Below are 26,711 nucleotides of genomic sequence, written 5' to 3'. Positions count from 1 at the left end.
CCCCATATTATCCCCATATTATACCTCATATTCCCATATTATCCCCCATATCCCCATATTATACCCCATATTCCCATATTATCCCCATATTATACCTCATATTCCCATATTATCCCCCATATCCCCATATTATACCCCATATTCCCATATTATACCTCATATTCCCATATTATCCCCATATTATACCTCATATTCCCATATTATACCTCATATTCCCATATTATCCCCCATATCCCCATATTATCCCCCATATTCCCATATTATACCTCATATTCCCATATTATCCCCATATTATACCTCATATTCCCATATTATACCTCATATCCCCATATTATCCCCCATATCCCCATATTATACCTCATATCCCCATATTATCCCCCATATCCCCATATTATCCCCCATATTCCCATATTATCCCCCATATTCCCATATTATACCTCATATCCCCATATTATCCCCCATATCCCCATATTATCCCCCATATCCCCATATTATCCCCCATATCCCCATATTATACCCCATATCCCCATATTATCCCCCATATTCCCATATTATCCCCATATCCCCATATTATACCCCATATTCCCATATTATCCCCCATATTCCCATATTATCCCCCATATCCCCATATTATACCTCACATTCCCATATTATACCTCATATTTCCATATTATCCCCCATATCCCCATATTATCCCCCATATCCCCATATTATCCCCATATCCCCATATTATACCCCATATCCCCATATTATCCCCCATATCCCCATATTATACCCCATATTCCCATATTATCCCCCATATTCCCATATTATCCCCCATATTCCCATATTATACCTCATATTCCCATATTATACCTCATATTCCCATATTATCCCCCATATCCCCATATTATCCCCCATATCCCCATATTATACCCCATATCCCCATATTATCCCCCATATTCCCATATTATCCCCCATATCCCCATATTATACCCCATATTCCCATATTATCCCCCATATTCCCATATTATCCCCCATATCCCCATATTATACCTCACATTCCCATATTATACCTCACATTCCCATATTATCCCCCATATCCCCATATTATACCCCATATCCCCATATTATACCTCATATCCCCATATTATCCCCCATATTCCCATATTATCCCCCATATCCCCATATTATACCCCATATTATCCCCCATATTCCCATATTATCCCCCATATCCCCATATTATACCCCATATTCCCATATTATCCCCCATATTCCCATATTATCCCCCATATCCCCATATTATACCTCACATTCCCATATTATACCTCATATTCCCATATTATCCCCCATATCCCCATATTATACACCATATTTTTCTGAAAGTACAAATTCCCCCTAGTGTTGCCCAAAGTACAGAGGCTTTTCTGGAGACAAAAGTGCATCCTGATTCTAAAATGTCATCTGCCCCTAAATAAAATGGCGCTTGGAGAACAGAGGAAGTGGAAAGAACGACGTTTGCGTAACGTTGCCATGCCAACTCACCGCCTATTTAAGAGAAATGGCGCCGCCTTCCGCTCACTTGAAGCTCTGCAGGGGCTGCTCATGCGCTATGAAGGGTTTGTTTATAGGAGAACATCACTATGTAATAAATAGTCAATCTAATAAAAGAATATGGTAATTTAAGCCACTTATTTCCACTCACTGCCCCTTATCCAAGGCGTCAACATTATTATCCTTGGGGCACTGGAACTACGGGGGAAAGAAAGGGCAAGTGCCTGAGGCGCAATTGCCCCCCCCCCCCAGCCAAATAATGGAACGTACCAGCCAATAACGAGAAAGGGAAAGACTTTACCTCCCAGTTAGGGCGGGGTCATAGCGCTTAAGAGCGACGACCAATCAGAGTATGGTTGTTGGTTACTAGGCAACAGGAACGTCGGCGAGTTTTCTCCAATTTCCGTTCCCAGGCGGAAGTGTCTGGTTGCTAGGGCAACGCATCGTTGGAACAGGCGGTGGGAGAAGTCAAATCGAGAGGTGAGTCCCCCCGTGTCTCAAGTTTCCAGGTTTCATTCCCGCACCCCATTATCCCGCTCAGACGCACCCCAACCTTCCGTCACTTTCCCAAATCTCTCAGCATTTCCTTATGTGTCCCCTTATTCCTCTTTGTACCCCGATACCCCCTGCTGTTAGGCACCCCAATACTGTACTGTATTCCCTGTCTGCTCACTGCCATCCCCTGGCACAGGCGGCCCCGCTCACTGCCATCCCCTGGCACAGGCGCCCCCGCTCACTGCCATCCCCTGGCACAGGCGCCCCCGCTCACTGCCATCCCCTGGCACAGGCGCCCCCGCTCACTGCCATCCCCTGGCCCAGGCGCCCCCGCTCACTGCCATCCCCTGGCACAGGCGCCCCCGCTCACTGCCATCCCCTGGCCCAGGCGCCCCGCTCACTGCCATCCCCTGGCACAGGCGCCCCCGCTCACTGCCATCCCCTGGCACAGGCGCCCCCGCTCACTGCCATCCCCTGGCCCAGGCGCCCCCGCTCACTGCCATCCCCCTGGCCCAGGCGCCCCCGCTCACTGCCATCCCCTGCCCAGGCGCCCCCGCTCACTGCCATCCCCTGGCCCAGGCGCCCCCGCTCACTGCCATCCCCTGGCACAGGCGCCCCCGCTCACTGCCATCCCCTGGCCCAGGCGCCCCGCTCACTGCCATCCCCTGGCCCAGGCGCCCCCGGGCTCACTGCCATCCCCTGGCACAGGCGCCCCCGCTCACTGCCATCCCCTGCCCAGGCGCCCCCGCTCACTGCCATCCCCTGGCCCAGGCGCCCCCGCTCACTGCCATCCCCTGGCCCAGGCGCCCCCGCTCACTGCCATCCCCTGGCCCAGGCGCCCCCGCTCACTGCCATCCCCTGGCCCAGGCGCCCCGCTCACTGCCATCCCCTGGCACAGGCGCCCCCGCTCACTGCCATCCCCTGGCACAGGCGCCCCCGCTCACTGCCATCCCCTGGCCCAGGCGCCCCCGCTCACTGCCATCCCCTGGCCCAGGCGCCCCCGCTCACTGCCATCCCCTGGCCCAGGCGGCCCCCGCTCACTGCCATCCCCTGGCCCAGGCGCCCCCGCTCACTGCCATCCCTGGCCCAGGCGCCCCCGCTCACTGCCATCCCCTGGCCCAGGCGCCCCCGCTCACTGCCATCCCCTGGCCCAGGCGCCCCCGCTCACTGCCATCCCCTGGCCCAGGCGCCCCCGCTCACTGCCATCCCCTGGCCCAGGCCGCCCCCGCTCACTGCCATCCCCTGGCCCAGGCGCCCCCGCTCACTGCCATCCCCTGGCACAGGCGCCCCCGCTCACTGCCATCCCCTGGCACAGGCGCCCCCGCTCACTGCTATCCCCTGGCCCAGGCGCCCCCGCTCACTGCCATCCCCTGGCCCAGGCGCCCCCGCTCACTGCCATCCCCTGGCCCAGGCGCCCCCGCTCACTGCCATCCCCTGGCCCAGGCGCCCCCGCTCACTGCCATCCCCTGGCCCAGGCGCCCCCGCTCACTGCCATCCCCTGGCCCAGGCGCCCCCGCTCACTGCCATCCCCTGGCCCAGGCGCCCCCGCTCACTGCCATCCCCTGGCCCAGGCGCCCCCGCTCACTGCCATCCCTGGCCCAGGCGCCCCCGCTCACTGCCATCCCCTGGCCCAGGCGGCCCCCGCTCACTGCCATCCCCTGGCCCAGGCGGCCCCGCTCACTGCCATCCCCTGGCCCAGGCGGCCCCGCTCACTGCCATCCCCTGGCCCAGGCGGCCCCGCTCACTGCCATCCCCTGGCCCAGGCGGCCCCGCTCACTGCCATCCCCTGGCCCAGGCGGCCCGCTCACTGCCATCCCCTGGCACAGGCGCCCCCGCTCACTGCCATCCCCTGGCACAGGCGGCCCCGCTCACTGCCATCCCCTGGCCCAGGCGCCCCCGCTCACTGCCATCCCCTGGCACAGGCGCCCCCGCTCACTGCCATCCCCTGGCACAGGCGCCCCCGCTCACTGCCATCCCCTGGCACAGGCGCCCCCGCTCACTGCCATCCCCTGGCCCAGGCGGCCCCGCTCACTGCCATCCCCTGGCCCAGGCGGCCCCGCTCACTGCCATCCCCTGGCCCAGGCGCCCCCGCTCACTGCCATCCCCTGGCCCAGGCGGCCCCGCTCACTGTCATCCCCTGGCACAGGCGGCCCCGCTCACTGTCATCCCCTGGCACAGGCGGCCCCGCTCACTGCCATCCCCTGGCCCAGGCGCCCCCGCTCACTGCCATCCCCTGGCCCAGGCGCCCCCGCTCACTGCCATCCCCTGGCCCAGGCGCCCCCGCTCACTGCCATCCCCTGGCCCAGGCGCCCCCGCTCACTGCCATCCCCTGGCCCAGGCGCCCCCGCTCACTGCCATCCCCTGGCACAGGCGCCCCCGCTCACTGCCATCCCCTGGCACAGGCGCCCCCGCCCCTAACCCTGGGGCAATTATGAATAATATCCGGTGCTGGTTTCCCTTTGGGCTAAACATTAACCCTATCTGTACCAATGGCCCCTTTATTGGGGCTCCCTATAGATCCTCTTAGGTCCCTGTCTGGGTTTCATATGAGGGGTGGGCGTGTCCTAATGGTCCCTGCCAGAAGCACAGTAGGAGGGGGAGAGCCAATCACAGCCCTGCAGTAGGCTTCAGTTCCCTATCAGGTCTGCCTAGCTGCTGATTGGTTCCTATCCTACAGTGCCACCGCCCCCCCCTGCACAGCCTGGGAAAGGAGGCAGCAGGAAGTGGCACAGAGGGTGGGGCTAGTGGGGTTTGGGGGGGAATTTCTCAATAAGTCAGTCCAAAATGCTACTTTTTTAAAGAGACATATCCTATAAAAATTAAGAATGTACCAGTGAATTATACTCCTCTAAATATAGAAGGGTTGTGCTCAATAAAGTTGTGTTTCAGACTGATTTATTGAAAAATTCCCCCCAAACCCCACTAGCCCCGCCCATCTCTTCTACTTCCTGCTTGCTGAATTCTCTGAATGTGCAGGGGAGCCGGCGGCACTCAGTACGCGGCACTGTAGGATAGGAACCAATCAGCAGCTAGGCTGCCCTGATAGGAACTGAAGCCTGTCTGTGCTTGTGTGAGTGCAGGGCTGTGATTGGCTCTCCCCCTCCTACTGTGCTTCTGGCAGGGACCATTAGGACACGCCCACCCCTCATATAAAACACAGATAGGGACCTGAGAGGATCTATAGGGAGCTCCAATAAAGGGGCCATTGGTACAGATAGGGTTAATGTTTAGCCCAAAGGGAAACCAGCACCGGATATTATTCATAATTGCCTACAGGGTTAGGGGTTTCCTTTATCCTATGTGTCTCCTTTAAGCACAATCCTTCTGTATGTAGAGGAGTATAATTCACTTGTACATTCACCATTTTTATAGGATATGTCTCCTTTAAACAGATTCTCTGCTGGTGCCTGTGCGGCCTGTACGGAAGGGCACTACGGCCACCAAAAATAAAACATTCAGGTGAATTATGACTTGTAATCTCATAATTATGACTCTAAAAACTCATAATTCATTTTTTTGGTGGCCCTAGTGCCCTTCCGTAGAGCTGCGCCGTCTCCCCGCTGCCTCACACTGTGATGCCAGACACAGCCCGTGCCCTGCTCGCTGCTCTGCGGAACCGCAGCCTCTGACTCTTTGCTGTCGGAGCTCAATTTTGTGACCTGCCGTTTGACTGAAACAAGTCTTGCTTCTTAGCAGCTAAAGCTTCTGTGTATAGTTATAATTCAGCCACGGAACGTTCCCAGCTAAAGCTTCTGTGAATAGTTCTGATTCAGCCACGGAACGTTCCCAGCTAAAGCTTCTGTGTATAGTTATAATTCAGTCACGGAACGTTCCCAGCTAAAGCTTCTGTGAATAGTTCTGATTCAGCCGCGGAACGTTCCCAGCTAAAGCTTCTGTGTATAGTTATAATTCAGTCACGGAACGTTCCCAGCTAAAGCTTCTGTGAATAGTTATAATTCAGCGACGGAGCATTCCCAGCTAAAGCTTCTGTGTATAGTTATAATTCAGTCACGGAACGTTCCCAGCTAAAGCTTCTGTGTATAGTTATAATTCAGCGACGGAACGTTCCCAGCTAAAGCTTCTGTGTATAGTTATAATTCAGCGACGGAACGTTCCCAGCTAAAGCTTCTGTGTATAGTTATAATTCAGCGACGGAGCATTCCCAGCTAAAGCTTCTGTGAATAGTTCTGATTCAGCCACGGAACGTTCCCAGCTAAAGCTTCTGTGTATAGTTATAATTCAGTCACGGAACGTTCCCAGCTAAAGCTTCTGTGTATAGTTATAATTCAGTCACGGAACGTTCCCAGCTAAAGCTTCTGTGTATAGTTATAATTCAGCGACGGAACGTTCCCAGCTAAAGCTTCTGTGTATAGTTATAATTCAGCGACGGAGCATTCCCAGCTAAAGCTTCTGTGAATAGTTCTGATTCAGCCACGGAACGTTCCCAGCTAAAGCTTCTGTGTATAGTTATAATTCAGCGACGGAGCATTCCCAGCTAAAGCTTCTGTGAATAGTTCTGATTCAGCCATGGAACGTTCCCAGCTAAAGCTTCAGTGAATAGTTCTGATTCAGCCACGGAACGTTCCCAGCTAAAGCTTCTGTGTATAGTTCTGATTCAGCAACGGAACGTTCCCAGCTAAAGCTTCTGTGAATAGTTCTGATTCAGCCACGGAACGTTCCCAGCTAAAGCTTCTGTGTATAGTTATAATTCAGCGACGGAGCATTCCCAGCTAAAGCTTCTGTGAATAGTTCTGATTCAGCCACGGAACGTTCCCAGCTAAAGCTTCTGTGAATAGTTCTGATTCAGCCACGGAACGTTCCCAGCTAAAGCTTCTGTGAATAGTTCTGATTCAGCAACGGAACGTTCCCAGCTAAAGCTTCTGTGAATAGTTCTGATTCAGCAACGGAACGTTCCCAGCTAAAGCTTCTGTGAATAGTTCTGATTCAGCAACGGAACGTTCCCAGCGAAATCTTCTGTGAATAGTTCTGATTCAGCCACGGAACGTTCCCAGCTAAAGCTTCTGTGTATAGTTCTGATTCAGCAACGGAACGTTCCCAGCTAAATCTTCTGTGAATAGTTCTGATTCAGCCACGGAACGTTCCCAGCTAAATCTTCTGTGAAAAGTTCTGATTCAGCCACGGAACGTTCTCAGCTAAAGCTTCTGTGTATAGTTCTGATTCAGCAACGGAACGTTCCCAGCTAAATCTTCTGTGAATAGTTCTGATTCAGCAATGGAACGTTCCCAGCGAAAGCTTCTGTGTATAGTTATAATTCAGCCACAGAACGTTCCCAGCTAAAGCTTCAGTGTATAGTTCTGATTCAGCAATGGAACGTTCCCAGCGAAAGCTTCTGTGTATAGTTCTGATTCAGCAACGGAACGTTCCCAGCTAAAGCTTCTGTGTATAGTTATAATTCAGCCACAGAACGTTCCCAGCTAAAGCTTCAGTGAATAGTTCTGATTCAGCAATGGAACGTTCCCAGCTAAAGCTTCTGTGTATAGTTCTGATTCAGCAACGGAACGTTCCCAGCTAAAGCTTCTGTGTATAGTTATAATTCAGCGACGGAGCATTCCCAGCTAAAGCTTCTGTGAATAGTTCTGATTCAGCCACGGAACGTTCCCAGCTAAAGCTTCTGTGAATAGTTCTGATTCAGCAACGGAACGTTCCCAGCTAAATCTTCTGTGAATAGTTCTGATTCAGCCACGGAACGTTCCCAGCTAAATCTTCTGTGAATAGTTCTGATTCATCCACGGAACGTTCCCAGCTAAAGCTTCTGTGTATAGTTCTGATTCAGCAACGGAACGTTCCCAGCTAAATCTTCTGTGAATAGTTCTGATTCAGCCACGGAACGTTCCCAGCTAAATCTTCTGTGTATTGTTATAATTCAGCGACGGAGCATTCCCAGCTAAAGCTTCTGTGAGTAGTTCTGATTCAGCCACGGAACGTTCCCAGCTAAAGCTTCTGTGTATAGTTATAATTCAGCCACGGAACGTTCCCAGCTAAAGCTTCTGTGAATAGTTCTGATTCAGCAACGGAACGTTCCCAGCTAAAGCTTCTGTGAATAGTTCTGATTCAGCCACGGAACGTTCCCAGCTAAAGCTTCTGTGTATAGTTATAATTCAGCGACGGAACGTTCCCAGCTAAAGCTTCTGTGTATAGTTATAATTCAGCGACGGAGCATTCCCAGCTAAAGCTTCTGTGAATAGTTCTGATTCAGCCACGGAACGTTCCCAGCTAAAGCTTCAGTGAATAGTTCTGATTCAGCAACGGAATGTTCCCAGCTAAAGCTTCAGTGAATAGTTCTGATTCAGCAACGGAACGTTCCCAGCTAAATCTTCTGTGTATAGTTCTGATTCAGCAACGGAACGTTCCCAGCTAAAGCTTCAGTGAATAGTTCTGATTCAGCAACGGAACATTCCCAGCTAAATCTTCTGTGTATAGTTCTGATTCAGCAACGGAACGTTCCCAGCTAAATCTTCTGTGTATAGTTCTGATTCAGCAACGGAACGTTCCCAGCTAAAGCTTCTGTGTATAGTTATAATTCAGCCACGGAACGTTCCCAGCTAAAGCTTCAGTGAATAGTTCTGATTCAGCAACGGAACGTTCCCAGCTAAAGCTTCTGTGTATAGTTCTGATTCAGCAACGGAACGTTCCCAGCTAAAGCTTCTGTGTATTGTTATAATTCAGCGACGGAGCATTCCCAGCTAAAGCTTCTGTGAGTAGTTCTGATTCAGCCACGGAACGTTCCCAGCTAAAGCTTCTGTGTATAGTTATAATTCAGCCACGGAACGTTCCCAGCTAAAGCTTCAGTGAATAGTTCTGATTCAGCAACGGAACGTTCCCAGCTAAAGCTTCTGTGTATAGTTCTGATTCAGCCACGGAACGTTCCCAGCTAAAGCTTCTGTGAATAGTTCTGATTCAGCCATGGAACGTTCCCAGCTAAAGCTTCAGTGAATAGTTCTGATTCAGCAACGGAACGTTCCCAGCTAAAGCTTCAGTGAATAGTTCTGATTCAGCCACGGAACGTTCCCAGCGAAATCTTCTGTGTATAGTTATAATTCAGCCACGGAACGTTCCCAGCTAAAGCTTCTGTGTATAGTTCTGATTCAGCAACGGAACGTTCCCAGCTAAATCTTCTGTGTATAGTTATAATTCAGCCACAGAACGTTCCCAGCTAAAGCTTCAGTGAATAGTTCTGATTCAGCAATGGAACGTTCCCAGCTAAATCTTCTGTGTATAGTTATAATTCAGCCACGGAACGTTCCCAGCTAAAGCTTCAGTGAATAGTTCTGATTCAGCAACGGAACGTTCCCAGCTAAATCTTCTGTGAATAGTTCTGATTCAGCAATGGAACGTTCCCAGCTAAATCTTCTGTGTATAGTTATAATTCAGCCACGGAACGTTCCCAGCTAAAGCTTCTGTGTATAGTTCTGATTCAGCCACGGAACGTCCCCAGCTAAAGCTTCAGTGAATAGTTCTGATTCAGCAACGGAATGTTCCCAGCTAAAGCTTCAGTGAATAGTTCTGATTCAGCAACGGAACGTTCCCAGCTAAATCTTCTGTGTATAGTTCTGATTCAGCAACGGAACGTTCCCAGCTAAAGCTTCAGTGAATAGTTCTGATTCAGCAACGGAACGTTCCCAGCTAAATCTTCTGTGTATAGTTCTGATTCAGCAACGGAACGTTCCCAGCTAAATCTTCTGTGTATAGTTCTGATTCAGCAACGGAACGTTCCCAGCTAAAGCTTCAGTGAATAGTTCTGATTCAGCAACGGAACGTTCCCAGCTAAATCTTCTGTGTATAGTTCTGATTCAGCAACGGAACGTTCCCAGCTAAATCTTCTGTGTATAGTTCTGATTCAGCAACGGAACGTTCCCAGCTAAAGCTTCTGTGTATAGTTATAATTCAGCCACGGAACGTTCCCAGCTAAAGCTTCAGTGAATAGTTCTAATTCAGCCACGGAACGTTCCCAGCTAAAGCTTCAGTGAATAGTTCTGATTCAGCCACGGAACGTTCCCAGCTAAAGCTTCAGTGAATAGTTCTAATTTAGCCACGGAACGTTCCCAGCTAAAGCTTCTGTGAATAGTTCTAATTCAGCCACGGAACGTTCCCAGCTAAAGCTCAGTGAATAGTTCTAATTCAGCCACGGAACGTTCCCAGCTAAATCTTCTGTGTATAGTTATAATTCAGCAACGGAACGTTCCCAGCTAAAGCTTCTGTGTATAGTTATAATTCAGCCACGGAACGTTCCCAGCTAAAGCTTCAGTGAATAGTTCTGATTCAGCCACGGAACGTTCCCAGCTAAAGCTTCAGTGAATAGTTCTGATTCAGCCACGGAACGTTCCCAGCTAAAGCTTCAGTGAATAGTTCTAATTTAGCCACGGAACGTTCCCAGCTAAAGCTTCTGTGAATAGTTCTAATTCAGCCACGGAACGTTCCCAGCTAAAGCTCAGTGAATAGTTCTAATTCAGCCACGGAACGTTCCCAGCTAAAGCTTCAGTGAATAGTTGGAGCAAGAAGGGTCCTGCCCCTATAGAGTTAGAGTACAGATAGCTGTATATGTGTGAGTCCAGTTTCAGGCTGTAACTATAGATACTGCTGTAAGGAAGGGCCCCTGAAGCTGAGCCCCGGCACCCTGTATGGATCATACACCCTGTATCCCTGTCACTGATCCATACTGTTTGTTCCTTTCCCAGGTACCGCCGGGTCCGAGCCTTCCCCACAGGAGCCAATGGCATTCTAGAGGTTCATTAGCCGAGGGGCCAGGAACCGCTTGTGCACCATGAGTGGCCCAGAGGTGGAGGATCACATCTCCCAGAAATATGAGATCAAAAAGCGACTGGGAAAGGGCGTGAGTAAAGAATGCAGATTGCCTGGCCCAGCCCTGCTGTCTGTGTAGGGGATAATACTGGGGCCCTAACTTCATTTGCATTTCATTCATCCCATTGGCTTTATCTTACCAGCCAGTGATGTAAGAGATATGCAAATGAAGCAGGGAAGACACGCCCACTACCAGAACTTCCTGTTTGGCCTGAATGCAACTTGATGTCCGCAATTCTTATGTACCCCCATCTCTGTACTTTCCCTATAGGCATACGGCACTGTATGGGGGGGCTGTTCCCTACCCATGGGTGAGCGCTTATGTACCCCCATCTCTGTACTTTCCCTATAGGCATAGGTCACTGTATGGGGGGGCTGTTCCCTACCCATGGGTGAGCGCTTATGTACCCCCATCTCTGTACTTTCCCTATATGCATACGGCACTGTATGGGGGGGCTGTTCCCTACCCATGGGTGAGCGCTTATGTACCCCCATCTCTGTACTTTCCCTATAGGCATACGGCACTGTATGGGGGGGCTGTTCCCTACCCATGGGTGAGCGCTTATGTACCCCATCTCTGTACTTTCCCTATAGGCATACGGCACTGTATGGGGGGGCTGTTCCCTACCCATGGGTGAGCGCTTATGTACCCCATCTCTGTACTTTCCCTATAGGCATACGGCACTGTATGGGGGGGCTGTTCCCTACCCATGGGTGAGCGCTTATGTACCCCCATCTCTGTACTTTCCCTATAGGCATACGGCACTGTATGGGGGGGCTGTTCCCTACCCATGGGTGAGCGCTTATGTACCCCATCTCTGTACTTTCCCTATAGGCATACGGCACTGTATGGGGGAGCTGTTCCCTACCCATGGGTGAGCGCTTATGTACCCCATCTCTGTACTTTCCCTATAGGCATACGGCACTGTATGGGGGGGCTGTTCCCTACCCATGGGTGAGAGCTTATGTACCCCCATCTCTGTACTTTCCCTATAGGCATACGGCACTGTATGGGGGGGCTGTTCCCTACCCATGGGTGAGCGCTTATGTACCCCCATCTCTGTACTTTCCCTATAGGCATACGGCACTGTATGGGGGGGCTGTTCCCTACCCATGGGTGAGCGCTTATGTACCCCATCTCTGTACTTTCCCTATAGGCATACGGCACTGTATGGGGGGGCTGTTCCCTACCCATGGGTGAGCGCTTATGTACCCCCATCTCTGTACTTTCCCTATAGGCATACGGCACTGTATGGGGGGGCTGTTCCCTACCCATGGGTGAGCGCTTATGTACCCCCATCTCTGTACTTTCCCTATAGGCATACGGCACTGTATGGGGGGCTGTTCCCTACCCATGGGTGAGCGCTTATGTACCCCCATCTCTGTACTTTCCCTATAGGCATACGGAATTGTATGGGGGGGGCTGTTCCCTACCCATGGGTGAGCGCTTATGTACCCCATCTCTGTACTTTCCCTATAGGCATACGGCACTGTATGGGGGGGCTGTTCCCTACCCATGGGTGAGCGCTTATGTACCCCCATCTCTGTACTTTCCCTATAGGCATACGGCACTGTATGGGGGGGCTGTTCCCTACCCATGGGTGAGCGCTTATGTACCCCCATCTCTGTACTTTCCCTATAGGCATACGGCACTGTATGGGGGGCTGTTCCCTACCCATGGGTGAGCGCTTATGTACCCCCATCTCTGTACTTTCCCTATAGGCATACGGCACTGTATGGGGGGGCTGTTCCCTACCCATGGGTGAGCGCTTATGTACCCCATCTCTGTACTTTCCCTATAGGCATACGGCACTGTATGGGGGGGCTGTTCCCTACCCATGGGTGAGCGCTTATGTACCCCCATCTCTGTACTTTCCCTATAGGCATACGGCACTGTATGGGGGGCTGTTCCCTACCCATGGGTGAGCGCTTATGTACCCCCATCTCTGTACTTTCCCTATAGGCATACGGCACTGTATGGGGGGCTGTTCCCTACCCATGGGTGAGCGCTTATGTACCCCATCTCTGTACTTTCCCTATAGGCATACGGAATTGTATGGGTGGGCTGTTCCCTACCCATGGGTGAGCGCTTATGTACCCCCATCTCTGTACTTTCCCTATAGGCATACGGCACTGTATGGGGGGGCTGTTCCCTACCCATGGGTGAGCGCTTATGTACCCCATCTCTGTACTTTCCCTATAGGCATACGGAATTGTATGGGTGGGCTGTTCCCTACCCATGGGTGAGCGCTTATGTACCCCCATCTCTGTACTTTCCCTATAGGCATACGGCACTGTATGGGGGGGCTGTTCCCTACCCATGGGTGAGCGCTTATGTACCCCATCTCTGTACTTTCCCTATAGGCATACGGGACTGTATGGGGGGCTGTTCCCTACCCATGGGTGAGCGCTTATGTACCCCCATCTCTGTACTTTCCCTATAGGCATACGGCATTGTATGGGGGGGCTGTTCCCTACCCATGGGTGAGCGCTTATGTACCCCCATCTCTGTACTTTCCCTATAGGCATACGGAATTGTATGGGTGGGCTGTTCCCTACCCATGGGTGAGCGCTTATGTACCCCATCTCTGTACTTTCCCTATAGGCATACGGAATTGTATGGGTGGGCTGTTCCCTACCCATGGGTGAGCGCTTATGTACCCCATCTCTGTACTTTCCCTATAGGCATACGGAATTGTATGGGGGGGCTGTTCCCTACCCATGGGTGAGCGCTTATGTACCCCCATCTCTGTACTTTCCCTATAGGCATACGGCACTGTATGGGGGGGCTGTTCCCTACCCATGGGTGAGCGCTTATGTACCCCATCTCTGTACTTTCCCTATAGGCATACGGAATTGTATGGGTGGGCTGTTCCCTACCCATGGGTGAGCGCTTATGTACCCCCATCTCTGTACTTTCCCTATAGGCATACGGCACTGTATGGGGGGGCTGTTCCCTACCCATGGGTGAGCGCTTATGTACCCCCATCTCTGTACTTTCCCTATAGGCATACGGAATTGTATGGGTGGGCTGTTCCCTACCCATGGGTGAGCGCTTATGTACCCCCATCTCTGTACTTTCCCTATAGGCATACGGCACTGTATGGGGGGGCTGTTCCCTACCCATGGGTGAGCGCTTATGTACCCCCATCTCTGTACTTTCCCTATAGGCATACGGAATTGTATGGAAAGCTATTGATCGCAAATCTGGAGAAATTGTTGCTGTGAAAAAAATCTTTGATGCTTTCCGGAATCGCACGGATGCTCAGGTGAGACTTTCCCTTTACACTGTAAGTCTGACAGAAGTCTTCCCCCCCCCCACCCTGGCCAAGAGCCCTGGTTAACCTGCCCCCACCCCCCCACCCCTAGTATTGGGGCATTGGTGCTGCTATGTGCAATTTTGTCCCCCAAAGCATCATTTATTATTTATTCATTTTTTTTTTTTCTAAACAGAGAACTTTTCGTGAAATCATGTTCCTGCAGGTAAAGTGCTAGTTCTTATTCTGTGTCTCATTTCTATCATGCACGCTGTCTCTCCGCTCTGTCTGTCCATCTCATGTGCAGTCTCTTTTCTCTCTCTGTGCTGTGCATGTTGTCTGTCACTATTCCCTCTCCATAATGTGCTGCGTCTGTGCATGATGCGCAGTCTCTCTGTCCCTTCCCTCTCTGTGAAGCACAGTCTCTCTGACCCCTCTGCATAGTGCGCTGTCTCTCTGTCCCTTCCCTCTCTGTGAAGCACAGTCTCTCTGACCCCTCTGCATGATGCGCTGTCTCTCTGACCCTATGCTGCACACAGCTGCCCCTGCTCTATGATGTGCCCCTCTCACTTTATCTTCTGACCCCTCGGCAGGAGTTCGGGGAGCACCCAAACATCATCAAGTTGCTAAATGTCATTCGAGCTCAGAACGATAAGGATATTTACCTGGTGTTTGAGCACATGGGTAAGTCTGTTCCCTGCCTGTATCCGTGTGTATAGAGCTGTACTGCCTGGGCTTGTAGCCCTCCTGATACCGTCTGTGGGGTGTATCTCCCTGGGAGCAGTGGAACCAGCAGCCTTTAGCCCATGGAGTAGCGGTGCCCAGGGGAGCTGTATAGTTGTACTGTGTGTGTGTGTATGTATGTATGTATATTTATATACACACTGTGTATGACAGAGACAGACCTACACGCAGTGATAAAGAAGGGGAACCTGCTGAGAGACATCCATATGAGATACATCCTCTACCAACTGCTCAAGGCAACCAAGTTTATCCACTCCGGCAATGTCATTCATAGGGACCAAAAGGTAAATGTTATTGCTTGTATCCCCATCCTGTTCTTCTTTCTACATGCCCCCTCGTAAGCCCATTGCCCCCTCACTGCTCCTACTTACCCACCCCTCACTTTCTACCTGCCCCCTCGTAAGCCTATTGCCCCCTCACTGCTCCTACTTCCCTGCCCTTTCTACCTGCCCCCTCGTAAGCCCATTGCCCCCTCACTGCTCCTACTTACCCACCCCTCACTTTCTACCTGCCCCCTCGTAAGCCCATTGCCCCCTCACTGCTCCTACTTCCCTGCCCTTTCTACCTGCCCCCTTGTAAGCCCATTGCCCCCTCACTGCTCCTACTTCCCTGCCCTTTCTACCTGCCCCCTTGTAAGCCCATTGCCCCCTCACTGCTCCTACTTCCCTGCCCTTTCTACCTGCCCCCTTGTAAGCCCATTGCCCCCTCACTGCTCCTACTTCCCTGCCCTTTCTACCTGCCCCCTCGTAAGCCCATTGCCCCCTCACTGCTCCTACTTACCCACCCCTCACTTTCTACCTACCCCCTCGTAAGCCCATTGCCCCCTCACTGCTCCTACTTCCCTGCCCTTTCTACCTGCCCCCTCGTAAGTCCATTGCCCCTCACTGCTCCTACTTCCCTGCCCTTTCTACATGCCCCCTCGTAAGCCCATTGCCCCCTCACTGCTCCTACTTACCCACCCCTGACTTCCCTGCCCTTTCTACCTGCCCCCTCGTAAGCCCATTGCCCCATTCACTGGAGTTGGCATGATCCCTGTGTGCCACCCTATCAACCTTCTTCCCTTCGATGGGGTTATTTGTATTTCAGCCCTCTAACATCCTGCTGGACGGGGACTGCCTGGTGAAACTGTGTGACTTCGGCCTCGCGCGCTCGCTCTATCAGATCCAGGAGGATGCGGGGAACCCGGCACTTACAGAATATGTCGCTACTCGTTGGTACAGAGCCCCAGAGATCCTGCTGGCATCCCACCGGTACGTGTATAGCTGCACTATTCCGTGACATACAGGCAGGTGTAAGCTCCCAGCTAGTGGGGCTACTACAGGTACGTATATAGCAGTACTACTCCCTGACATACAGGCAGGTGTAAGCTCCCAACTAGTGGGGATACTACAGGTACGTATATAGCAGTACTACTCCCTGATATACAGGCAGTTGTATGCTCCCAGCTAGTGGGGTTACTACAGGTACGTATATAGCAGAACTACTCCCTGACATACAGGCAGGTGTAAGCTCCCAGCTAGTGGGGTTACTACAGGTACGTATATAGCAGTACTACTCCCTGATATACAGGCAGGTGTAAGCTCCCAGCTAGTGGGGTTACTACAGGTACGTATATAGCAGTACTATTCCCTGATATACAGGCAGGTGTAAGCTCCCAGCTAGTGGGGTTACTACAGGTACGTGTATAGCAGCACTACTCCCTGATATACAGGCAGGTGTAAGCTCACAGCTAGTGGGGATACAACAGGTACGTGTATAGCAGTACTACTCCCTGACATACAGGCAGGTGTAAGCTCCCAGCTAGTGGGGTTACTACAGGTACGTATATAGCAGTACTACTCCCTGACATACAGGCAGGTGTAAGCTCCCAGCTAGTGGGGTTACTACAGGTACGTATATAGCAGTACTACTCCCTGATATACAGGCAGGTGTAAGCTCCCAGCTAGTGGGGTTACTATAGGTATGTATATAGCAGAACTACTCCCAGATATACAGGCAGGTGTAAGCTCCCACCTAGTGGGGTTACTGCAGGTACGTGTATAGCAGCACTACTCCCTAAAATACAGGCAGGTGTAAGCTCCCAGCTAGTGGGGTTACTACAGGTACATGTATAGCAGCACTACTCCCTGATATACAGGCCGGTGTAAGCTCCCAGCTAGTGGGGTTACTACAGGTACGTGTATAGCAGTACTACTCCCTCATATACAGGCAGGTGTTAAGCTCCCAGCTAGTGGGGTTACTACAGGTACGTATATAGCAGTACTACTCCCTCATATACAGGCAGGTGTAAGCTCCCAGCTAGTGGGATTACTGCAGGTACGTGTATAGCAGTACTACTCCCTCATATACAGGCAGGTGTTAAGCTCCCAGCTAGTGGGGTTACTACAGGTACGTGTATAGCAGTACTACTCCCTCATATACAGGCAGGTGTAAGCTCCCAGCGAGTGGGGTTACTGCAGGTACGTGTATAGCAGCACTACTCCCTGATATACAGGCAGGTGTAAGCTCCCAGTGTATAGCGGTACCGGGCACTTCTGTACAAGTGTATAGTGGTACCGGGCATTACTGTACAAGTGTATAGCGGTACCGGGCATTATTGTACAAGTGTATAGCGTTACCGGCCATTACTGCTAAAGTGTATAGTGGTACCGGCCATTACTGCTCAAGTGTATAGCGGTACCGGCCATTACTGCTCAAGTGTATAGCGGTACCGGGCATTACCGTGTTCTCTCTGCATTGCCAGGTACACTAAGGGTGTGGATATGTGGAGTGTGGGCTGCATCCTGGGGGAGATGTTGCTTGGGAAACCCCTTTTTCCAGGAACGTCTACTATCAACCAGATTGAGCGGATTATGAGCATAATTGAGCCCCCCACTCATGAAGGTAAGGAGAAGGGTCTGCACAACTATCTGTCTTCTAAATGTTCCATAGACAGGTATAACATAGGGATGTCTGGCCAGTGGGGTTCCTGACTCAATATCATGATGTGCTTATGTGCTCTTTCTCTGTTGTCTCTCTCACACTCTCTCTCACTCTCTGTCTCACTCTCTTTCTCTCTCACACTCTCGCTCTCTCTCACCCTATTAGAGTGCAGACAGTCTTGCTGTTCTTGGCAGAACTTGCCCTTTAGGCCCAATAGACAGTAACCGTAGCCTTTGCCCTTATCCCTACAGATATTCTGGCTATAAGGTCGGAGTACGGTGCATCAGTAATTGGCAGGATGGCGGCTAAGTGAGTATGCACTCTGTGTGGGCCCGATGTATGGAATGCTGTGCTCCAATCAAAACATCCCAGCCCTGTCAGTGTGTGGGAGATGGGCGAGGCTGCTGGGAAGGCACAAGTGCAGAAAATAGTAAGCTGAGCTCAGGAGAGGAGGTTAGGAGGAAAGATAAGAACAGACAGACAGCATTTCTATGGGAACCAGCAATGCCGTTGCTTCATTGGCTGCTAGACTGGGGGGTGTGTTTAGTAATCTGTGCTGAGAAGAACTGAGCATGCCCATAGCCAAAAGCCAAAGTAAATTCCTGAGAGAGGGGGTGAAAGGGTTAGAGGAGGAGAAGGAAATGTAAGTGATTGGGGGATACTGCGGCCTTACTAGTAACCTTTTTGTGTGTGTGCCCCCACCGTGCCATCTCTGCCCCATTGCTGTGCCCTATACCCAATGATTTGGCTTCTTTCCTCAAGGCAGAGGGTGCCCCTGGCAGAGCTGTTCCCGGCAAGTTGCCCCAGGGAAGCCCTTGACCTGCTGAGTAAACTTCTAGTCTTCAACCCGGGGAAAAGACTTACAGCAGAGGGGGCTCTGGAACATCCGTATGTCAGCAGGTACAGTCTACCCCCCCCCGGTATGTGCCCCAGAGCCTCCATTGTACTGTAATGTTACCCCCCTGTACTGTATGTGCCCCAGAGCCTCCATTGTACAGTAATGTTACCCCCCTGTACTGTATGTGCCCCAGAGCCTTCATTGTACAGTAATGTTACCCCCCTGTACTGTATGTGCCCCAGAGCCTCCATTGTACAGTAATGTTACCCCCCTGTACTGTATGTGCCCCAGAGCCTTCATTGTACAGTAATGTTACCCCCCTGTACTGTATGTGCCCCAGAGCCTCCATTGTACAGTAATGTTACCCCCCTGTACTGTATGTGCCCCAGAGCCTTCATTGTACAGTAATGTTACCCCCCCTGTACTGTATGTGCCCCAGAGCCTCCATTGTACAGTAATGTTACCCCTGTACTGTATGTGCCCCAGAGCCTTCATTGTACTGTAATGTTACCCCCCTGTACTGTATGTGCCCCAGAGCCTCCATTGTACAGTAATGTTACCCCTGTACTGTATGTGCCCCAGAGCCTCCATTGTACAGTAATGTTACCCCCCTGTACTGTATGTGCCCCAGAGCCTTCATTGTACAGTAATGTTACCCCCCTGTACTGTATGTGCCCCAGAGCCTCCATTGTACAGTAATGTTACCCCCCTGTACTGTATGTGCCCCAGAGCCTTCATTGTACAGTAATGTTACCCCTGTACTGTATGTGCCCCAGAGCCTTCATTGTACAGTAATGTTACCCCCTTGTACTGTATGCGCCCCAGAGCCTTCACTGTACAGTAATGTTACCCCCTGTACTGTATGTGCCCCAGAGCCATCATTGTACAGTAATGTTACCCCCGTACTGTATGTGCCCCAGAGCCTTCATTGTACCGTAATGTTACCCCCCCCGTACTGTATGTGCCCCAGAGCCTTCATTGTACAGTAATGTTACCCCCCTGTACTGTATGTGCCCCAGAGCCTTCATTGTACAGTAATGTTACCCCCCCGTACTGTATGTGCCCCAGAGCCTTCATTGTACAGTAATGTTACCCCCCCTGTACTGTATGTGCCCCAGAGCCTTCATTGTACAGTAATGTTACCCCCCCTGTACTGTATGTGCCCCAGAGCCTTCATTGTACTGTAATGTTACCCCCCCCCCCGTACTGTATGTGTCTCCGTTAGATTCCACTCCCCGGCCCGGGAACCTGCATTGGATTACGATGTTATTCTCCCAGTGGACGATGACACCCAGTTGTCTGTGGCTGAATATCGGAACAAACTGTATGAGGTGAGAGAGTGGGTGCATTCTGTCCCATGGGGTCCCCTCGCCTTCCCGGAATGTTCCATTTAGTCTTCTCACAGCTGGCCCGCTGGCACCCCCACGCCTGGCTGCTTTCCTGCCCCCTGGCACCCCCACGCCTGGCTGCTTTCCTGCCCCCTGGCACCCCCACGCCTGCCTGCTTTCCTGCCCGCTGGCACCCCCACGCCTGGCTGCTTTCCTGCCCCCCGGCATCCCCAAACCTGGCTGCTTTCCTGTTGCAGATGATTCTTGAGAGGAAAATGAACATTCGAAGACAGAAAAGAGAAGCACAAAAAGAAAGCGTAAGCTCTTTGGCCAGTGCTGCAGAAGGCAAACAGGTTGCAGATACTTCAAAACATCCAGCAGCCCCAACAGGCACCAACCCTGCACCCCAAGAAATTTCCTCCACTGTTCCCCAAAGAGCTGCCATTGCTGCTCCCAACCAACCCCCAGCGCTAAAGGACAGCACCCAACAGAGCCCAAAGGGCAAAGCACCTTCTTCCAACCCCATAAGCCACAGCACCACCCACGGTGAGTAGCACCCACTAACTGTGCAGCCCCCCCTATCTGTAGCTCCCACTAACTATGTGCAGCTCCGGTGCCCCTTCCCACAGGTGGCAGACTCCAAGGCACAGTAACATCCCCCAGGCCAGCAATATAGGGCTCCCCCTGGTGGCAGCCTCCAAGGCACTGTAACACCCCCCCAGGCCAGCAATATAGGGCTCCCCCTGGTGGCAGACTCCAAGGCACAGTAACATCCCCCCAGGCCAGCAATATAGGGCTCCCACAAGTGGCAGACTCCAAGGCACAGTAACATCCCCCCAGGCCAGCAATATAGGGCTCCCACAGGTGGCAGACTCCAAGGCACAGTAACACCCCCCCAGGCCAGCAATATAGGGCTCCCCCTGGTGGCAGACTCCAAGGCACAGTAACATCCCCCCAGGCCAGCAATATAGGGCTCCCCCTGGTGGCAGCCTCCGAGGCACAGTAACACCCCCCCAGGCCAGCAATATAGGGCTCCCCCTGGTGGCAGCCTCCGAGGCACAGTAACACCCCCCCAGGCCAGCAATATAGGGCTCCCCCTGGTGGCAGCCTCCGAGGCACAGTAACACCCCCCCAGGCCAGCGATATAGGGCTCCCCCTGGTGGCAAACTCCAAGGCACAGTAACAACCCCCCCCCCCCCCAGGCCAGCAATATAGGGCTCCCCCTGGTGGCAAACTCCAAGGCACAGTAACACCCCCCCCTCAAGCCAGCAATATAGGGCTCCCACAGGTGGCAGCCTCCAAGGCACAGTAACACCCCCCCCTCAGGCCAGCAATATAGGGCTCACCCTGGTTGCAGACTCCAAGGCACAGTAACACCCCCCCCTCAGGCCAGCAATATAGGGCTCCCCCTGGTGGCAGCCTCCAAGGCACAGTAACACCCCCCCTTCAGGCCAGCAATATAGGGCTCCCCCTGGTGGCAGCCTCCAAGGCACAGTAACACCCCCCCCCCCAGGCCAGCAATATAGGGCTCCCCCTGGTGGCAGCCTTCCTGGGAACTGCGTTTCCTCTAAGCCAAATGCCAAGGTAGAGATCCCCTGGGGCGACCCAAGAGCACTGTTCCTCCAGGCAGTTCCAGGATTAGGGGCCCAGGGTTCCTTTGGGTAAATGCCTACAGAGTAACACAAATTACTAGTCCTTAGGGGTCGGGGAATCCAACCAGTTGGGGGAGTCTTGCTGGTGCAGTTAGGGTAGATGGTAAGGGAACACAGAGGAGGGGTGTCTTGCCACTGCCAGAGGGCACCCCAATGTCTCTGAAGAAGATGCCCCTAGCCAGGAGCTACCCACGCAGCTTACTCACCCCCTGCTGCTGCTGCAACAACAACCCTCACTTCCCACACCGACAGCACTTTGTTTTAGTTGGGGGAGGGATTTGCCAGACCCCTGAGCTAAACTGGGTAACGTTCCCTTTACTGGTGTCTTTTCTACACTAAATATGGGGAACCATGGGAAAGAACTGCAAGAACATTCCAACAGCCAAACAACATGTCTCATCAGTCTTTTGTGCCCTCCCAGGTAGCTCAGAGGACTGGCGGGCAGCACAGAACAGGAAGGAGGGCCAACAGAACAGCAACCAGCAGGGGGCAGCAGGTTCCACTGCACAGGAGGTGAGACCGCACCATTTATTTACTGGAGGTTCCTTTCAGGGGTAACCTAGGGGGTCACTGGGGTACATTCTGTATACTGTAAAGTTAGGTATTAAAATATACTTTCTCTTATGTCCTGGGGGGCACAGGAACCATGGGGTTAAACCCCTCCCATCAGGTGGTGGGACACTTGTATATAACTCCCCTTCCACCTCCAGGTACTCAGTTTTTGTTGCAAACAGAAGGTGGACAGAGGCCTGTAGAGAGGGGGGAGTAGCCTCAACTCCTGGGGTGATATCCGAGTCTGCCTGGCTGAACTCAACGAGCCACGGGCAGGGCAAGTAATATGCGGCTCTATTGGGCTGGGCACAACCAGTGAGTGTATTACAGGGGGGAGCATGAGGTTTCCTCTGGTCCCCCCCACACCAGCCCCCGGTACTCCCTCTGTGACTGAGCGACCATGAGGGAGGTCAAGTCTGGGCAGAAGGAACCGGTGTGCGTGCAACTCTGCAGCTCCATCAGAGCCCATCATTTCTGCTCAGAACCCTAATTCATCTTCAGTAGCCCTGGGGGGAACTATGGCCTCTTCATCTGGCCCTGGAACTGCTGGAACTCCCAACACTCCCGCTGGGCCATTTCCCTATCTCAATTCCTTCAAGGAATACCGGTCCCGGCTTCTTCTCTAGACAGGGTCCTAGAGAAACTTGCCACACTCCTAAAAGACCACTCAAGGGCAGATCATCTGCAGCTATTGACATGGCGATTCCCTCCGGGTCTCTGTCAGACTCAGAAGTAGACCCCCTTGGTGAGGAGGAGTTATCTCCCTCTGGGCCCGAATGGCAGGAATCCTGTCCCCCCAATCCCATTTGAGGATCTTGTGGCCAGGAAGCCATCTCCTTTATTTGCTATATGGGTTCCCTCAAGCACTCCCTCCCGCACTTTGCTCCGCCCCAGCACACCATGCATTATGGCTGCGCCTTTGGTTGGCCGACAGTTCTCTCACTTCATTGCCATTTAATGGCTCACGTTTGGCGAGGAGTTGGAGAAAATGATTTCACAGGTTACGGGAGGCAAAAGCAGCCGCTACCTCAAACCAAATCTACAGGCAACTCTTTCACCAGGAAGAGATCCAGATTTGTTTTGGTTCAGGGGTCTCGCAGCTCCAAGGCTTCTTCCCCACCCAGACTTCAAGGGGACATCTAAACCCTCCAATGATAAGCAGTCTTCGTCATGACTGGCCGAGAACCCCTCTGGTAGATCTGCTGGGAGGCGGAAACTTGAGAGACTTTGCGGAACCTGGGAGGAATAGTTGACGACCCGTGGGTGACACAATCACATCTCGTAGGTGCCGTAGGTGCCGGTTCTCCAGGTAAGGCAGTTGTCTCCGTGCCGACAATATGCTCCTCTGTAAGGGCCTCAGTGGAACTGTGCAAATGGAATCGCTTCTGTTAATGACACCTGATAAAAGGTAGGTGTCCTTCATGTCTAGGGGCGTCGGAAACTTCCACTGCCCGAATAACCAATCGCACCTGAAACCTTAGAACTGGTGTGACAGTGGTACCGGGACTATGACTTTGGACTGAACCAAATCGTTGGAGGGTTTAGATGTGTTATTTCTGTGTGGGGAAGAAGCCTTGGAGCTGTGAGACCCCTGACCCTAAAAAATCTGGATCTCATTCTGGTTAAAGAGTTGCCTGTAGATTTGGTTTGGGGCAGCGGCTGCTTTTGCCTCCCGTAGCCTGTGCAATACTCCGACTCATTTGGTTTGGGGTAGCGGCTGCTTTTGCCTCCCGTAGCCTGTGCAATACTCCGACTCATTTGGTTTGGGGTAGCGGCTGCTTTTGCCTCCCGTAGCCTGTGCAATACTCCGACTCATTTGGTTTGGGGGAGCGGCTGCTTTTGCCTCCCGTAGCCTGTGCAATACTCCGACTTATTTGGTTTGGGGGAGCGGCTGCTTTTGCCTCCCGTAGCCTGTGCAATACTCCGACTCATTTGGTTTGGGGGAGCGGCTGCTTTTGCCTCCCGTAGCCTGCGCAATACTCCGACTCATTTGGTTTGGGATAGCGGCTGCTTTTGCCTCCCGTAGCGTGTGCAATACTCCGACTCATTTGGTTTGGGGTAGCGGCTGCTTTTGCCTCCCGTAGCCTGCGCAATATTCCGACTCATTTGGTTTGGGGTAGCGGCTGCTTTTGCCTCCCGTAGCCTGCGCAATACTCCGACTCATTTGGTTTGGGGTAGCGGCTGCTTTTGCCTCCCGTAGTCTGTGCAATACTCCGACTCATTTGGTTTGGGATAGCGGCTGCTTTTGCTTCCCGCAGTCTGTGCAATACTCCGACTCATTTGGTTTGGGGGAGCGGCTGCTTTTGCCTCCCGTAGCCTGTGCAATACTCCGACTCATTTGGTTTGGGGGAGCGGCTGCTTTTGCCTCCCGTAGCCTGTGCAATACTCCGACTCATTTGGTTTGGGATAGCGGCTGCTTTTGCCTCCCGTAGCCTGTGCAATACTCAGACTCATTTGGTTTGGGGGAGCGGCTGCTTTTGCCTCCCGTAGCCTGTGCAATACTCCGACTCATTTGGTTTGGGGGAGCGGCTGCTTTTGCCTCCCGTAGCCTGTGCAATACTCAGACTCATTTGGTTTGGGGGAGCGGCTGCTTTTGCCTCCCGTAGCCTGCGCAATACTCCGACTCATTTGGTTTGGGATAGCGGCTGCTTTTGCCTCCCGTAGCCTGCGCAATATTCCGACTCATTTGGTTTGGGGGAGCGGCTGCTTTTGCCTCCCGTAGCCTGCGCAATACTCCGACTCAAACAGACGCGAACCCTTACGTGGCAATGAAGTGAGAGACTTGCTTGAGCTTGAGTCGGCCAACCAGTTTGATGTAATAAGTTTGTTTGGGTCTTTGGACACAACTGAGTACCTGGAGGTGGAGGAGGAGTTATATAGGGAAGGATTCAGCTTCTGTACAATTGTCCCGCCTCCTGGTGGGAGGGGTTTAACCCCCATGGTTCCTGTGTCCCCCATAGGACTAGGGTCTCCCCTTTATACCCGGGGGGAGGCGCCCGGCCGGGAGCGAGTATTTATATATCATATAACATAAATCCGACTACTGCTTTTCCTCCCCAGGTCAGGAAGGAGGCGGAGTCACGAAGCAGGACAGCTCCCATTGGTAGAGCGCGTTCTTTCTCTCACAGCCAACAGGCTCGAGCTGCAGCAACCAACAGCGCCCTGATGCGTAAGGATGGCGCCCCCTTGGGTACAGTGAGTGTCGCTGCAGTCAGTGCCAGACTGGTGAGTACAGAGCACCCAGTTGCCCTAGGGAAGGGCAGTAATGTGTCTCCCATATTAATGAGAGTCTGAGCCATTATTTGTTGGAAATACAGAATGGAATGAGTGGGGCTAATGTTCCGCGGGGGCAGATTGGCACAGGCCCCCTCCATATTATGTGAAGACACCAATTAAAGGCACCACTTTTGCCCTAACAGAACCAGCGCGCCCCCCCGGTACAAGGCCGAGACCAGCGTTCTGCCCCCAGGTTTGGCAGAAAGATGTTTCAGGGGAAAACAAATGTGGAATCCGCGGGGGACCCCAAAGCCACTCTGCACAGTTACACACAGGCCTACGGCACCATCAGCAAATCCGCCCTGCACAACCTGCCCCAGGGAAGCGCCTTCAAGGGCAAATAATGGGGCAGCACATACTGCAAAGCTGGACTCACCGAACTGTATCTCCTCAGAGCAGTGCTTCCTGGGGCCCTAATCACAAAGAGAAACTCAATGTATAATGTCAGGGGGCCCCTAATCCTCACCCTTGGCCCACAGGAATGTCGGGTCAGTACCTTCAGCAGCTCCAGGGTGTTAGTGGGACCCAACCTCTGCGCCTAAGTCTGTAGCCTGTGTCCTCTATCTGCCCCCCGTCCGCCGGCGATGCCCCCTGGCTGTTGGCATATTGGGCGCAATTCAGCGAGGAATAGACTTTGTTCCTGTAATATGTGTGCGCTTGGTGGGGCAAAGTGAGCCTCCGAGAGCCCCACACTTACCCCTCACACCCCAGCATCGATGTGCTGTTATAGACTGTGTGGTACAGGTGGCCCCATGGGGATAATGTACAGTGTAAAGGTGGCTCCCTATTCATTAAAGGGAAACTATACCTGCATATGGAGTGGCCTTACCAACCTGCAATACAGATATATCAGTCAATATTGGCCTTTTGCATCTTTTCCCTTCAACTGCAATTTTGTGATGGGCCGTGTGCTCCCCCCAGAGATCCCCTGCCAGGAAGTGATGGGCCGTGTGCTCCCCCCAGAGATCCCCTGCCAGGAAGTGATGGGCCGTGTGCTCCCCCCAGAGATCCCCTGCCAGGAAGTGATGGGCCGTGTGCTCCCCCCAGAGATCCCCTGCCAGGAAGTGATGGGCCGTGTGCTCCCCCCAGAGATCCCCTGCCAGGAAGTGATGGGCCGTGTGCTCCCCCGGCAGAAAATAGTGCAGCTCTGCAAGGAAGTAGTGTCCAGTGATTGGCTGATGGGGCTGAGCATGTTTGTGTGCCCCGTGAATCATATGATCCCAGGGGGCACCCACTTTTTTCTTGCAGATAAATATTAAAAAGCTTAAAGGGGAAGGAAAGGTACAAACTCAGT

The 26,711-nt window shown here is 52.6% G+C and overlaps 1 protein-coding gene across 1 annotated transcript; it reads left to right on the top strand.

The window, feature by feature from the left end:
* Window positions 1-1,995: 1,995 nt before the first annotated feature.
* On the top strand, window positions 1,996-26,276 carry mapk15 (mitogen-activated protein kinase 15). Its single transcript, NM_001126989.1, is given in 15 exon segments — window positions 1,996-2,013; window positions 10,725-10,879; window positions 14,019-14,117; window positions 14,302-14,331; window positions 14,699-14,789; window positions 15,003-15,133; window positions 15,936-16,099; window positions 17,593-17,732; window positions 18,023-18,080; window positions 18,534-18,671; window positions 19,835-19,940; window positions 20,195-20,483; window positions 22,011-22,102; window positions 25,202-25,366; window positions 25,561-26,276. Coding segments are annotated over 14 exon segments (1,773 nt in total). The 5' UTR covers window positions 1,996-2,013; window positions 10,725-10,810; the 3' UTR covers window positions 25,762-26,276.
* Window positions 26,277-26,711: the final 435 nt, after the last annotated feature.

The sequence above is a fragment of the Xenopus tropicalis genome, chromosome 6, assembly GCF_000004195.4.
Source record: "Xenopus tropicalis strain Nigerian chromosome 6, UCB_Xtro_10.0, whole genome shotgun sequence".
NCBI classification, from domain to species: domain Eukaryota; kingdom Metazoa; phylum Chordata; class Amphibia; order Anura; family Pipidae; genus Xenopus; species Xenopus tropicalis.
This window is presented reverse-complemented; position numbering and strand designations above follow the sequence as displayed.